This window comes from Marmota monax, unplaced genomic scaffold (assembly GCF_021218885.2).
Source record: "Marmota monax isolate L192 unplaced genomic scaffold, Marmota_monax_Labrador192_F-V1.1 WCK01_AAM20220418_F8-fsc00042, whole genome shotgun sequence".
Classification (NCBI taxonomy): Eukaryota; Metazoa; Chordata; class Mammalia; order Rodentia; family Sciuridae; genus Marmota; species Marmota monax.
The window spans coordinates 3357117-3373700 of NW_026693008.1; the positions used below are offsets into that span (position 1 = coordinate 3357117).

A 16584-nucleotide genomic window follows, 5' to 3' on the forward strand; every position below is an offset into this window, starting at 1 on the left:
CTTTGAAGTAAAAAAAATATGAAGAGGAAAGTTAGGCATGGTGGCCCACTCCTGTAATCCCATCAGCTCAGGAGGCTGAGGCAGGAGGATCGTGAGTTCAAAGCCAGCTCAGCAAACACAAGGCACTAAGCAACTCAGTGAGACCCTGTCTCTAAATAAAATACAAAATAGGGCTGAGGATGCCACTCACTGATTGAGTCCCCTTGAGTTCAATCCCCAGTACCCCCTCCCCCCCCAAAAAAAAGGTGGGAAAGAACAATCAGGATGTTTTAAATATTTCTTATGTGCCACCATTCTTTGCAAATGTTATTTCATTTAATGAACACAGTAACTCTCCCTGGCAATTATCATTATTTCTACTCTTATAAATATGAAAGAACCAGAGAGATGAAGGGGGTTCAAGGTCACACATCTTGTCAGTAATGGAGCTGACAGTCAAACATGATATTCTTTCTAGAATCAAGTTGGAATGTAGTGAATAAAGGCAGATTTTTTTTAAAAGAAACCATGTATATTTATGTATCTGCATGGAGCAAAGAGAGAAAGAGAAAGAAAGAGAAAATAGTGTTTGCATTTTAAATTTATATACTGTTGCTAATAAATGTAGCCTTCCCCCCGCAGAAGAGCTAGGGGTTGATGGCACTACCAATTTTACAAACATTCTTTCTTTTAACCAATAGTGCACATTAAAAAAAAAAATTACAAATACATACACTGGGTGATTTTTGTGATCACATAAATAACCATGCTTTTCTTTCAAATGCTTCATAAACAGAACTATGCATCTGACAACAAAAGTTTTTGCCTAAACTCTAGTCAATGAAACATGAAAATATACCTTTCTCATTTCCTCAAACAAGAGTAGTGCAGATGGACATTACAAAAGGGCACACTGGACATGGCTTTCCTATAGGAAAGATGTCCCAGGTCCCTGATGTTTAGTTTTCAAGATTCAGGGACTGCCAACATTGACCAAGTCCTCAGATGGGAAATTTTACACATACTATTTTACTCCACAATTCTGTGTTATTGATGTTTATCCTCATGTCCCAGTTCAAAAAATTGACAGAGACATAAAGGAATTTGCCCAAAGTTTCTCAGTTGTTAGTTTGTCTTTATCATGTAAGCACTTCTTTAGGGTAAAATCCCTAAAAACCTTTGAGGTCCCATGAAGCCGATTTGCTCATGAACATATCCCAGGTCTGTGGTTGAGCCCAAACTTGTATGGCTCCAATCCAGCACATTCTAAATTGTAATAATAAGCACTATTCAACCAGCCAACGCCTCTTCCAGCTACAAATCTTTGGAGTTTTCCATGCTTGTCTCAGGTCACAGGTTAATGCCTTGTCATTTTCTAGTATCATTCTTACCTTCTCTGTTCTTCTGAATACCTATTTCAGGAAAGATCTCAGCAGGAGTGCCAACTATCTATCAAGTGCAGACCAAAGCATCATTGCAACCAAACAGCCTCAAGGAAGCCAAATGGATGAGTGAGCACTTCCTGTTCAAGCCACAAGGGTATGTCTTATCTGGCTCACAAATACTCTCAAATAACACATCTAAAGAATTGTAACTTGCGCACATGTGCGCACACACACGCACACACTCATCACACAATATGCAGGGAAAATGCTTTTGCTTCCCCATCATCCATGACGGAAACTGTTTAAGAATTTCCTGAGAATCCAAAAAGAATTTAAATGTTCATGATCTCACTAAATATCCAGATCCCTTCTGAATTTTGCAGATGTCTTTGTAGGTGTTACAGTTTAGATGTGATGTCCCCCAAAGGCTCATGTGTGAGACAGTGCAAGAAGGTGTGGAGGAGACATGACTGGATTGTGAGAGCCTTAACCCAACCAGTGAATGGATCCATGATAGGATTAACTGGGTGGTGACTGGAGGCAGGTGGGTGTGGCTGGAGGAGGGGGCATTGGGGGCGTGGCTTTGGGGTCTCTATTTGTCTCTGGAGAGTGGAGTCTCTCTCTGCTTCCTGATCACCATGTGAGCTGCTTCCCTCCACCACACTCTTCCTCCATGATGTCCTGCCTCCCCTCGAGCCCCGAGGAATGGAGCCTGCTGTCTGTGGACTTCGACCTCTGAAACTCTGAGCCCTAAATAAACCTTTGCTCCTCTTTGTTTTGGTTGAGTCCTTTTAGTCATGGCAGTGAAAAAGGTGAGTAAAACAGTAGGCATGTGTCAACAGCACATTTCTGAATTTAAATTTCTTTATAGAATGGATCAGTGAATGGATATTTTTGTTAGAAAAGATGCACAAGATCAAAAACATTTTCTCAGGGAAGAGGAATATTTTTGAGAAGTAAAAAAGTTCCCTCAGAAGATTTTGACCGATCTAGACATTAGGAGGGTACTTAAATTTTGCTTTGTTCTCTGGTTGCATGAGATAGTAGAAAGGGAACTGAATTGGTAATGAGAAGAACTTTTAAAATCTTTAAATAAATTAATTAGAACAATTTAAAAATTATTCCATACATATGGAAGACATTATTTTAAATACATGTATGGGTGTATATAATATATATATTATGTACATTACATCATATATATGTGTATGTATCATATATATACACACATATATACTTATATATATTTGAAATATATGTGTATATTTTTTCCCTGATGTTTACAGTGGTAAAGTCATTCAAAACCAAGACTAGGAATAACTGGATAATCTGTATTAATGAGAGACAATGCAAAAAATGATGGAGCACATGGGATCTGGCATTCATTTGCCTCAGTTCTATCCCACACTAGCTGTGTGAATTTAGGGAAATGGTTCAATCCTTCCACTTATAAAGGAAGTCATTGATTAGTCCTTTATAAGGCATTTCAAATCAAATGAAATAATGTCTCTATGGCATTTAGCAAACTGCTGGTCTCAGTGCATTAGTATTAATACCATCTGGGTATGGTTTATGATCATCTCACAACATTCTCCTCTTAGGAAGATAATAGAAACAAAACCCCAACATAACAATACCATATTGAGCAACCTTTATGTTTGTAAAGTGCTAGAAACTTTAGGAATGTTAACTGTATTTTTAAATACCTCATCATTTTTGAAAACCTCTTCCTCAGTAAGAAGGGGTGGTAGTAGGCACAGCATTGCTGGACATTATGCTTGTTTTTCCTTACCTTGTTATAGTCTAAGCTCAGCCAATATAGATATATAAATTACAGATTATAAATTATAAAATTTAATAAGTAAGATAATATTATTATAAGGTAAATAATGTTAAGTTACTCTAGTTATAAGTTAGGAGCAATAAACATAAGTTTCTCATGAGTAAGCATAAGCAACAGTAGGACAATAATCTTATAATACTAGGATTTATAAGACACAGGATTTAAGCTGTAAGGTGTATGGGTAAGTACAGGCTTATAGGTTAACATAGCTATAGACAAGGTTAAGTCAATATAGTCATAGGCAATAGATTAGTCATAGTGACTCCATATTATGACTCTTTTCTAAACTTGTTATATAGGCTGTTCTTAATATTCTTAAAATTGTTTTTGTGTACACACTACAAATGCGGGTGTAGACCCCTATAGATCATGATAGGGCTGTTTTTGCTCTGCTAACTGCATTCTCAGCCCTTGTATCCTGCTTGCTTGCAACTTGCAGATTTCATAACATGTGGTTTCTCCCTTTAAATACTCTGCCCCAGTCACAGACAGTTGCTGTTCTCCTGTAAGTTCACTTGGACTCTGGGAAGAACAGTCTCTGGTCAGATAGTAAAAAGACTCTCTAATTTGATTTAAATCTGGACTTAGAGTGTTTTCTGAGTGGTCATTCCATAACAACCTAACCATCCCAAGCATCCAAAAGTTGTAACTCTTATTATCTTCATTTGATGGCTGTGGATCCCTGAGGATCCGAATAATGATGCAATCTGCTCCACTTTCCATGGCTGGAAAAAAAATCCAGAATCCCAGCCTAAGACAGATTCTAAGGCTCCTTCAGGCCCCATGGGGCCTGCTACATTTTTCACAGTTTTTTTTTTTTTTTCACCTCATCAACCAATTCTTCCTTTCTCTTGCCTCAAACAGTTGTATCCCAGGAAGCAAGCTGAGCAATCTGTTTTCTACCTTATTAATAAACACACACACACACACACACACACACACGAATGCAATAATTAATGCAATCTTCTAACATTAATGGCCAGAGCTGAGTTAACCTAGCAACATAGCAATAAAGCTGCAGTACCTTGTCATTCACAAGTGGCCTGTATCAACATTAGACAACATTCCTTCTTAGACAACATTCCTTCTAGAAGATGCTTCCACTAATGAAAAAGATGGTGCAGATGCTAACACACAATAAGAGTGTGCATAGGGTGGTACTCTGGATCAGACAGAGAAAAATGAAGGGCAGGGAGGGGGATGGGAATAGGAAAGACAGTGGAATGAATGGGACAGAACTTTCTCGTGTTCATATATGAACACACGACCAGGGAAACTCCACATCATGTCCAACGACAAGAATGAGAAGTTACACTCCATGTAGGTATAATATGTCGAAATACATTCTGTTGTCATGTATAACTAAAAAGAAGAACTTAAAAAATATTTATAAGATGGTGCAAATTAGTGGAGCCCATTTCACCCCTTTGAATAATATCAGCAGTGTGAATCCAGCACAGGATCCTTCAATCAGAGAATTCAGGAATGCTGGTCCCCAGAACTATATCAACCTCTTGAGAAATCCCCAGTGTTACTTTGCTGAAGGAAGCCCAGGTGAACCAGATCATGTCTTCTTACACCGTATATGTAGACCTCTCACTAGCCTGCTACACCCTTAATGAAAAACTGCGCCTCCCACAGTTCCAGTTGAAAGAACAGTCCAGAAGGGAATGTTTTGACTCTCATGACCTTTTATTCAGGACACAAGCGACAGGACAGCAGAAGGCATGTGACCTAGGGGCAACCAATGCATAGAGTAGCTATTGACTTATGATTTGACCTGGGGCTGAAAGTTGTATCTAAACTGAAAAAAAAAAAAAAAAGATAGCTGGGATAATCATGGTCCTTCTCTTAGGACATGAGACAAGAATCATGGAAAGCAGAAAGGGAATAAATATGCTGAGAGGGCAGGCAGGCCAGTGACCGAGACACATTATGGCAGCAACTAGCCATGACACTCTTGCTGCTTATTGCCATGAACCCCAAGACACAAGGACTGGGCCTCTATTTTAGTCAGCTTTTTTTGCTGCTGTGACAAAAGGACCTGACCAGAACAACTGTAGAGGAGGAAAAGTTTATTTGGGGGCTCACGGTTTCAGAGGTCTCCGTCCATAGACAGCAGGCTCCATTCCTCCGGGCTCGAGGGGAGGCAGGACATCATGGAGGAAGAGTGTGGTGGAGGGAAGCAGCTCACATGGTGATCAGGAAGCAGAGAGAGACTCCACTCTCCAGAGACAAATAGAGACCCCAAAGCCACGCCCCCAATGCCCCCTCCTCCAGCCACACCCACCTGCCTCCAGTTACCACCCAGTTAATCCCATCAGGGATCCATTCACTGGTTGGGTTAAGGCCCTCACAATCCAGTCATGTCTCCTCCACACCTTCTTGCACTGTTTCACACGTGAGCTTTTGGGGGACACCTCACATCCAGCCATAACAGCCTGTTTAAGTTCTTGCACTTGTTTTAGGGAAAATTATCCTCCACAGTGGGTACCCCTACTGTGGGCACCCTCTTCCCTCCACAGAGCAGTCAGCCTATGTGAATTAACTCCTCCATACCCAAGACTAGCAGATAAACAATTATTTCAATGGGAGTCTTTACTATTCCTCTTCCCAATGGATTTGATGAAGGGGGATTTAAACTCCATCCAAGATGTTCTCTACATCCCTTTATTCCGTCTTTGTTCTCTTTCTTCATCCCCTCACTTCCTTCAACCAGTACTTATTAAGCATCAGTTGTCTGGTATTTTGGTAGGATTTGCAGCTCCTGGAGTTAGCCCTTCTAAGGTGCCAGGTGCTGTGTTAGATACTTAGAATATTCAGATGACGGAGACAAGCCAGATCCCTGTCCTCATGGAGCATTTAGTCTGGTTACGAAGCTAGAATGTAAACATGTCACTAATGAGTGTGCCCTGGGATCCATCAGGAGGTGACCTCATCTAGCAAGTCCCCCCTATTCGGTGACATTCATGCTGACACCTGAAGAGGGGAGAAGAATTCACCAGCTAAGTGTGATCGAGTGAGAAGCAAGAGAAAGCATGTTCTCTGGAGTGGAATCAGCATGTGCAAAAGTCCATCAGACCAGCGAGAAACCATCTTTGGGACCCCCCAAATGGAAGAAATGTGAAATGTGGACAGAGGAAGAAATTGGTAGGAGAGTTAAAAGGGTGAGGGTGGGCCTCCTCCCATCCTACAAGTTGGGATGCTGGATTCGTTTCAACTGGAAGCTCAGTTCATTCATGTAGGTTCCAGAGACAAAAGAGAGTGGGAGGGAGCTGGAGGGTGGAGAGGGGCTGGGAAGAGCACAGAATTTCAGAGAGCAGAGACTGGCTTCTCATGTTCACCATAGCTTCTCTCCAGCAACTATCTTACGCTGTCCAGAGGCACTTAGGTTGGGGGGGGGGAGTGTTTGTTTGTAATCATCACCACTATGATCACAATTGTTTTTCACCTTTGGAGGATATTTAATGGTCTGCCATGTGCATTTACAGGCTTGATCTTTTTTTAAAATTCCCCGTGCTATAAGGAAGTAGGCAAGGGGTATTCTTTCCAATTTACAGATGAGAAGGAGACAGGCTCTTGAAGGAAAGCTAAGCTAATAAAATGCTGTACAAATACAGCAAAAGTCGGATACATGCCTGTAGAAGATTAAGACTCAACAGAAACTCGTGGTTCTGTGCCGCAGCCCGGCTGCAGCAAAATAACCGGGGGGTTCTGAACACATTTTCCTGGGATTCTTTTTTTCCTACTAAAGCATGACTATTTTTCTTCTGGCCTTATAGATGGGTCAGGGCTTGATGCAAATCCTCCCGGCCACAGAGAATGCCTTTACTTCAGCAGGATTCTAGGGTGCCTCTCTGGTTCCTATTTGGGACAGTCCCAAGGTCATGGAGCATCTGCTTAGTAGGTACCCATTGCTGACCCCATGAGGGGTCAGTTCTACTCTGGAAAATTCAACTGGACACACTGTAACCCTTTCCAGTGTAGGCAAATGACTAAGGACTATGATTTGAGGAAGATCAGGAACATTCTCTCTCCATACTTCACCCAACAATCCTCCAGGGTCCAATGCCTGAAATTCTTCCATTGGATCTTCTCCTTTAGGATCAACACTAGCCCTTCTGGAATGTTCTCTAAAAGGTGAATATTCCAAGAAGAAGCTCCTTGGAAAGTCACTTGTGCTTTGGTAAAAATGAGTCTAGTAGCATCTAGATGATAGAGACGGAGGGGCTCAAAAGAGAGACGAGCAAAGGTATATATATATAGCTTTTGTACTTCAGAAACTCTCAAACATCTAATTTGCAAAAAGGTAACCCTAATGCCCCAGATCACTCTCTGATGGATTTCTCTTTCCACCTTTTTCATCATCATTAAAATTGGAAACATCATCATTATCACTTTTATAATAATGTATCGAGCACTTATTTATAGCCTTTTGCTGTATTTGCACTTTAGCTTAGAGATTTTGTGAGATATTTTTCATGGGCTAGATCATTTTACCACTTCAGTAACCTTTAAAAGTAGGAGCTGTTTTTACCTCTATCTTATAGGTGAGAAAGGTAAAAGTCTAGTAAGCTAAATAACTTGCCCAAGGTAGCCAAGCGAGTAAAGAGTGAAATGTGGATTCAAATCCATAGGAAATCTCTCTGACCCTTATCTCTCCCTTTTCCTTTTTTTTTCTTTCTGTATTTGTGGGGCCAAACACCACAGTCTTCATAAACTCAGGAAAGCACCAAGTGCAGAAGTCATTCACTCTTTTTATTGTGTATCTATCAATTCATATTCCATCAGCACACAATTTTTGCCGCTAATTGACAGGCTAGAAAGGTATAATTAATGCAGTTTTAAATTACATCACACCCTCAATGGAACATTGCTGCTTAGGATTTAAATTTTTATATTAGAATTCCTTGTCTTGCTGGCACAGTGGCCTGTAATCCCAGCAGCTCGGGAGGCTGAGGTAGGAGGATTGCAGGTTCACAGCCAGCCTCAGCAACTTAGTGAAGCCCTAAGCAACTCAGTAAGACCCTATATCTAAATAAAAGAAAAAGAAAAATAAGGGTAGGGGGCTGGGGATGTGGCTCAGTGGTTAAATATCCCTGGGTTCAATCCCTGGTACAAAAAAAAAAAAAAAAAAATCCCTGTCTTGTTTATACTTGATGGAGGGGGAGAGTTGTCTCATGTACACGTATTTTTAACAAAAATGAGTGACTGTAAGTAAGATTAAATTATTGCCTTATAATCAAAATCTTCTGCACATTCTAAATGAAAATACACTGGTTTTTAATTGAACTTTACCTCGGTCAATTAATAGCCAATAGAAAATAAAGCCCCAAATACACAAGATGATGTCTGTTGAACTTGTCTCTAAATACAAATGCTCCTTGGTATTTTCAGAAAAGATCTCAAATATATAACTTAATGAGTGAGATAAACCTGAAACATGGATAACATCTACCTTTTAACATTTCTTTGAGGATTAGGGATAAGATAGAGCAAATGTCTGCCCAGTGGGAGGGAACAGAAGATTGTAGCATATAAGGGAGTATAGTTTAGAGTGGGACTGCTTACATCTTGGCTTTGACATTTCCTACAGTTTTGTTCCTGATGATTGGTTAACATCCTTGAACCTCATGGTGAAAGGCTGGAGCCACACAGATCCACCGTGCTGATGTACCATGGTTTAGGACTTCCTAGGAAGTTTGTGCAAGGAACGTAGCACTTGTCATCTCTCTCATGGGAGTTTTAAAAGAGTAACTATTATTATATTGCATTTATAATGACATGCTCCACTTTGTTATCACTAACATGAGTCATAAATGTTATCTATTAAGATCAAGAAAGCAGTATGGTGTTGCTTGGGAAACAGCTCAGAATTTAAGTGCAGGAATAAATATGATATCGCTGCTACTGCTTCCATTTAAATGAAGTAGGACTATACTTCATATATCAGAAATACTGCATTTCTGGATCAGCTAACCTCCTTGGGAGTCACAGAGGCAGAAAAGACAGATAGAATTGAAATATGAAGTGCACGAGACATAGCAGAACTGATAAAGCAAAATTAGGGTTGGAGCAGAGGTGGTGGCACTTGCCTGTAAATCCAGCAGCTGGGGAGGCTGAGGCAGGAGCATCGCAAGTTCAAAGCCAGCCTCAGCCAAAGCAAGGCACTAAGCAACTCAGTGAGACCCTGTCTCTAAATAAAATACAAAATAGGGCTGGGGATGTGGCTCAGTGGTCAAGTATTCCTGGGTTCAATCTCGTTACCAAAAAAATAAAAATAAAAAATAGGATTGGAGATGAAAGAATTGGAGGAACCAGGCATGTTGACTCAAGCAGCTGATTCCATAAGGACAGAATCTGGAGCCATAGCGCTGAACCAGGATATGATGAGGACATCATTTGGGGGAAGGTTAAGTTCTTTTGATGCTCTTGCAAGTGTACCAATGTGGTCCTGCACACTGCAGATGTGATAGGTCCTCCACTTTCCATTTCACATGCACCCACGATTGCAAATCCAGAAGAAAGAAAGAATATGTTAATATAATTATTTAAAAGGAAAAGAAAAAGAAAAGACCAAAGGACCACACTGGTCAAGTATCGATGTGGTGAAATAAGAATGATTGGTACGAGACAAGACTACATCTACACAGAGATTCAGAATCAGTATGAGAAGAGGATAAATCTGATTTCTTACACCAACTCCAAAATGGTGGTGTAAGAGATTTTCAGAATCTATTTTATCACTTGGGAACAAATGGAACAGACCACCAGAGTCAGTGCTCTGTCCCGAATTTCTGTTTTGACCCAAAGGCTAGTGACAACTCTCCTGACCTAATTTAAGTGGAGATTAAGGATGTGGACTCTTTGCCTGGAAGTCTTCAAAATTGGCTAAAGCTTTTCCCTCAAGGCTTGACATTTATAGGTTATTAAGACTTTAAATCTACTGTATCCATCAGGCTTCCTAAGGAAAGGACATATATAGAAAGTACATTTTCTCCCATAAGGCCATAAATCCAGATGCCTGGAGAGGTAATACCACTTTCTATGGACAATCTATAGGAAATTATTTAAAATGTGGGTTATCTTTAAGAACCACTCGTGTGTATAACTGTTTGCAAGTGGTAGACCTGTGAAAAACTGCACATACAGTTTTTCTTCAGTCTCACCCATTCTCTGCCCACTGCACACAGAATTACACCCTTAAAAAATCACTTTTTAAAATTTCAGTGGTATACATCTATGCTTTCCTCTATGCTTGTCAAATTCCACACGTACATACACTTATGCAGAAAACCATACTTTATTTTTATAAAAATCCTATTTCACACTGTATACTAATTGGACACCTGATAGAATAAATCACTCTCATGTTGATTCAAAGAAACAAACTTGCTCTTTCCCCATTTAACAATGTTATCAAATGCAAAAAAAAAATAAATACCCATTTTCTTTTATGTAACAATTTTATACACACAATTACATGTATTGACCTCTAGGTCAATGGATATTCATTTCATTCATTCTTTTTAATGGAAGTATAGTATCTCATGATGTACATGAGTTATACTTTAATTGTTTTTCTGTAATGGACTTACTAGTTGTTTCCAATTCTTTCCATTACAGAAGATGTTGCAGTAAATATCCTTGAACATATTGCAATGGTCTGAATGTTTGTGTCCTCTCCAAAATTTACATTTGGAAACCTAATCCCCAAAGAGATGTTATTAGGCAGTGGTGCCTTTGGCAGATGATTTGCTTATATGGATGGGGCCCTTGTGAATGGGATTAGTGCCCTCATAAAGGGTGAAGAGACCAGTGTCCTTCACTTCTGCCATGTGAAGATGGCAAGAAGGTGTTATCTATGAACCAGAAAGTGGGCCCTCACCAGACACTGAATCTACCGGCACCTTGATCTCACATTTTCAGGCTTCAGAACTGTGAGAAATAAATTTCTGTAGTTTACCAACTACTGAGTTTATGGTGATTAATTATAGCATCCAAAGAACCCTATGACAAATATCTTCACATGCACTTTTATTTCTACAGCATAAACCCCAAAAAGAAAAGGATTGTAGCTTAAAAACTTTGGAAACTACCAGCTTTCGAGTTACTGTCCATTTCTCTGTAAAACTTCCACAAAAACTGAGAAAGAGGATATTTTTTAAAGTTGTCATGATCAATTTACAACATTTGTTGATCATTTACTGTTTTGTAGTCCCTATGAAAGGAACTAGAGAGAAAAGCAGAGATGAATGGAACATATTTTGTGGCACTAAGAGATTACATTCCCTTTCATTTGTCAATAACTCCTGCAGAAAAAGATAGCTCAGAGACTCTTCATGGCACTGCATGCACACAGAAAATACTGTCTTCCTCTCTATCCAGTTCTTTAAATATTCTAAGCCTCTAGCATTTTCTCTCTTTCCCCTCTCATGTCTCTAACATGGATCTTTTTAAATGTAGATCAACCAACTAATTTATCTGGCTTTTTGAGTTTTCTTTGTCCATTATTCATGCTCTCTTGCACAAATAAGAGTCCAGTGACTGATTTATTAGGGAAAAAAATAGGAAACCTTCATCATAGAGCCTCGGAATCCTTGCAGAAGGGCTGAAAATATTTTAAACATAGTAACTTCACTTCTATTACCCCTCCCTACACACATGCACACGCAAGCATGCACATACCCGTGTGTGCACGCGCACACATGCACCCCCCCCCAAGAAAAAAAGACTATATTGCAGTACAACTTGGTGTGATAAATTCTCTGAACAAATTAATGAATAAAATGCAATGGGAGTCTAAATAATGGAACAAATCATTCATTTGGGGGTAGAGTTAAGGGGAAGAAGTAAATATGAGAATGATCAACATTGAGAAGTTAACATTTAAGCTGAGGTAAAAGACAACATTTTCCCCCCTAGACTTGAGTAGAAGGGTGTTCCAAACAGTTTGAAGAAAAATAGCAAGGATACTGAGCAAGAAAGAGCTTTTGAGTTTTGGAGGGACCTCCAGGTACAGCTCAGGCTAGTGTTTCTTTAATATGAATATAATAAGAATCATCCAGATAGCTTGCTTAAAATGAAGATTGATGGGTGATATTTTGATTTGGGTTCTAGAAATCTGTCATTTAAACCAGCTCATCCAGATGGACCCCATTTTGAAATATACCAGAAGAGGCTATGTGGTAAGGTATGGTAAAAAAAAAAATTATGTGAAAGCAGAATGTGAAATAACACAGACTAATATTTCAGGTAAGTGACATGTGAGACAGTCAGACATTATGTCAGAAAATGATGTCAGGTCTTTGAACTTTGTTGTGAGAATAATGTTGATCCCCAAAGCCACTCTTTTACAGAAAATGGTGATTGAAAGGCCAAGTATTTGCTTGTTTTGTTTCATTTGGTTGCCAGTGAAATATGATCAGACTAGCGAGCTCAGAATCTCTAGTTCAAGCATTCCAAAAGCTGTCTTGATGGATGTCAAATTGATATATTCAGGTATTTTTATTTAGACCTACAAACAAGGCACATGTGATTATCTTGTAGATCATGCATGTCAACAAGCTCCACAGTTGTGTAGCCAGAGCCAGATATACAGAGCTCAGGTCTGGGAGCATAGAGCAGGCTCTTACATAATTTCTCAGCTAGTCACTGTTAGGGCCTGTGATTAATGCTACATGACGGGCTTTGAACTTTCTGTTCAGATAGGTTTGCTTGCCTTTCAGAGCTCCCAGCAAGAAGAAATGTGTGACCTGCAGATTTCACTCTGCATAACTGTCATCTCAGCCAACCACACAGACACTGTTCTATGCCCCCCCCCCGTGAGAAATCATTTCTGTGCCTTTTTCCTCTGTCCATAGACAAATTGCCATAAGACGCTCAGGGTGATTTTTTAAAAAGGGGAGATAAAACGGAGGAGGAAATCTAACTTCCTAAAACCCAGTCGCTGAGGAAAGCTACACAAAGAAGGCTGGTGGCCTCTTCTAGGAAGTACCCAAAGAGCCCTGCAGGAGTGGCCAGAGCACAGGAGTTGCAATGGGTGGGTTAGGGGTACCCCTCTTGACTCCAGCATCTTTAGCAGCAGAGCCGCTGTGCCTCTCCAGTTGGAGCTCCCTGGGAGCTGTGAACCACGGTCCTGACGAGGAGCTGTCCCAGTGCTGACCAACTTTTCCATCTTGGACAAGTCCTCCCCGCTGTAATATTTAATCTGAGTCCCTCCTCTCCTCCCCACTCATCTGCAAAGGTCCAGTTGATATTCTGGCTTCTGCCAAAGCCCCGCGGCAGCTTTTCCCGCTCCCTCCCCATCTCCCGAAGAGGGAAGAGGCTTCTCCTAACAGCCCCTGCGCCTTTTGCCAGCTGTGAGGTGAGATGACACTTCCTTGGGCTTCCAGCCATGGTCCCTCTTTCCTGCCCTGCCACCCCACAATAGCACCTTGGGAGTGGGCAGGAACCAAGTAAGGGTTGTGAAGACCGGGTTTTGAGCAGAACCGAGCAGAGAGCACCCCACCTGACCTGTCCTCACCTGATACTTGGCTGCCTCGGTCCCCTCCCCGTGCACATTCCGCTACTCACCAATTCCAGGGCTCGCAGGAAGGCGAGGGGCTCCTTCAGCGCCCGGAAGGTGCCCGCTGAGGCCAGCTTTGGGTGGACAAGACAAGAGAGAGAAAGCAAAGGTGTGAGGAAGGGGCTAAGGGTGCGTCTCCGGAAGCCGCGGTGTCCCCTGCCATTCCCGCCCAGCTCCCAGCGACAGTCGCCCTGCCCAGTCCCCTCTTACCTGACTCACGGGGTCCATAGCTCGCCCTTGCTGGGTCTTCTCACCCACCAGCTCCCTTTTAGATGAAGTTCTTTCGACTGATATCAGGGTCACAAGGGTCTTGGGGACCCGCTGGAGGAGGAGCAAGGCCCGGGAGCAGCCAAGCGAGGGCAGGGGACCTAGGAGAGCGGTTGCCCAGCGCCAGCTCGCCGCGCTCGGCTGCCTTCGCTCTGCGCCCCGGAGCCCAGCGCCCCGGGAGGCCAGCTGAGCCAGCCGAGGGGCGGGGAGGGCAGAGCTGGGCTGGGGTACAGGCAACAGGGGAGGGGGCAGAGCCGAGCCTCCGGGGGACGGCTGTCATTGGCCAGCCGCGTGCTCCGGGGGGCGGGCCAGGAGGTGGGCGCGGCAGAACCCGCAGACATTGGTCCAGGCTCCCGGGCGCGCGCGCCGCTGCCCTCCGGCTCCGGGGAAACTTTGGAGCTGTCTTCTGGGGAGAGCAGCGGGCTGGCATCGTGGGCAGGACACTGTCCCCTGGAAGAAGGCGTTTCCAGGTGAGAGAAAAATCCCCACGCCTTCCACCGGCATGTATGGGAATTCTGGTGATTCCGGAACAGCAAAGAATCTCTATTTGTTACTCCTTCGTGGAACATCTATCAGGTATCCAGATCCTGCCAGGTGTTGGGGCAGCTAACATACAAACAAACAAGAACAGAATAGGCATCGCGGAGGGAGCAGAAGTTGGGCAGGAAATTGCAACATAGTCTGGACCAAGGTGCAGAGAGCAAGCACAGGTGGTATGGGCCTCCCAGCAGGTGCATCTGCCCCCAGCCAGGTGTGAAAGCAGGACTGGGAAGAACCTGCTAGAGGAGAGAGAGGTGGAAACAAATTAAGTTTGGTGTGGGACCCCGGGCCAGACAGGTAATCCTCAGGGCCACGTGTGAGATAGGGAGCAAATTAGTATGTCCAGTTTATTTGATTTTATTTTTCAAAGACACTCAAAGATTTATTTAGGAAAGTAAATACATGTTCAAGGGAGAATTCAGGTTGTCTAGAGAGAGGAGAGAGAGAGAGAAGGGGAGTAAGGAGGGAGGGAGAGATGTGTGTCTTTGGGGGTAAAGTAAGAAATACACATTCAAGGGAGAATGCTGGCCATCTGGAGGGTGAGAAGCTTTAGGGGCAAAGCAAGGAGCACACATTCAAAGAAGAATGCGGGCCATCTCCCTAGAGGGACAGACAAGACACCCTGTTATGCCCATTTTGAAGTAGGAAACAGATGAATGAGTCTGAGTTAACTCAGGTAACACAGGTCAAGAAAGAATGAACAGGCCCAGAAACTCAAGGACCTTTCCAATCCATACAGGTTCTACTGAGATCCTTTACCTAAGATCCAATCCCCCAGTGAGGTCCTCTAAAGTAATCACAAATAGGACTCTGATGCTTTCCTCCAAAATTACTCAAACTCTTTTCTTGGAACTTAGTGAGTGGTGATGCACGTATGTTTTTTCGTCTGTTGGCGGTCTAACATGGAAAAATATAATAAATAACAATAACAACAACAGAGTTCTTTCTATAAGCCAGGAACTGTGCTAAGGGCTTTATGAGCATTATTTCTTCAAATAGTCACAATGGGGGTAGTAGTATTCCCATTTTAGAGATGAGGAAATTAAGGCTTATCAAAGGGAAGTGAATACTCAAGGTTGTCGGTTAGCAGGTAACAAAGATAGAACTGAGCCAGATGGAGTTGGAAAAAGAAAAGAGAGTGTAAGAGCAGGTGGAAAGAGGAAGAGAAGAGCTCTCATCCACTACCCTGAGAAGCCATGTTCCTTTCCTTCTCCCTCTGTTTGGACTGGATTCCATGTATGCAGTGGTCTCCCAGCAACACAGTTAGTCCATCTGTTTATTACAAAGGTTTGCCAAAAAGGTTTGGAGTGTGCATGTCTCTGTGGGGGTGGGATGTGCAGGAGTTTAATATTTAGGAGTAGGGGGTGATATGGAAAGGAATAGTTTGCAGTCTGGGAGGGGAGGCAGCTGGCCAAGACTGGGTAAGAAACAGACCTAGCGTAGAGGCCCCCTGCCCATGGATTTTGTTGGAGAAAGACTAGCAGTGGAGTGAGTGGGAACTCCAACAGGCCACGGCACCATCTGCAGTTATCTGCTCTTCCTACAGGCAGAGGGAGTCTCAAACAATTGGAAATCGTTGTTTCCAAAATAAGCCATTATGCAATTCCAGGGGGATGGAGGTGGAGGGGACTAGCATCATTCAATATGTGCCCTGTCATTTATGATCATATGGATCAAGTTACTTAACTCCTGCAGGACCTCAGTTTGTTTTAATCTGTAAAATGGAACCAGCAATATTGACCTTAGCTGGTTGTTATGAGTGCTCCGTGAGAGTCTGTAGATAGCGTATCTAGGGCGGAGTCTGGCGCTTCATAATCTCTCAAAGTGTAAATTCTCAACCAGAAGAAAGGTGAGGACCCGAAGGTGCATGTCAGAGGCTTGGCAGATTGTAACTCTATCCTGTCATTCTCTCCGGTGTCCTTCCCTTATACATATCCTTGCCCTTGTGAACCTAGGAGTAGCCCTGGATTTGAGAGGTAATGAGTGACTGCATTTCTGGGGAG

The 16584-nt window shown here is 42.4% G+C and overlaps 1 protein-coding gene across 1 annotated transcript in view; it reads right to left on the reverse strand.

Moving 5' to 3' along the window:
- Window positions 1–14234, reverse strand: part of Synpr (synaptoporin) — a 341624-nt gene extending 327390 nt beyond the window's left edge. The window contains exons 1-2 of the mRNA XM_058582084.1: window positions 13985–14234; window positions 13783–13848 (exon numbers count right to left, since the gene is read on the reverse strand). Of these exons, the coding sequence (XP_058438067.1) occupies window positions 13783–13848; window positions 13985–14002 (84 nt within the window). The 5' untranslated portion in view covers window positions 14003–14234. The remainder of the gene's footprint in view (window positions 1–13782; window positions 13849–13984) is intronic.
- Between the last annotated feature and the right edge of the window lie 2350 nt (window positions 14235–16584).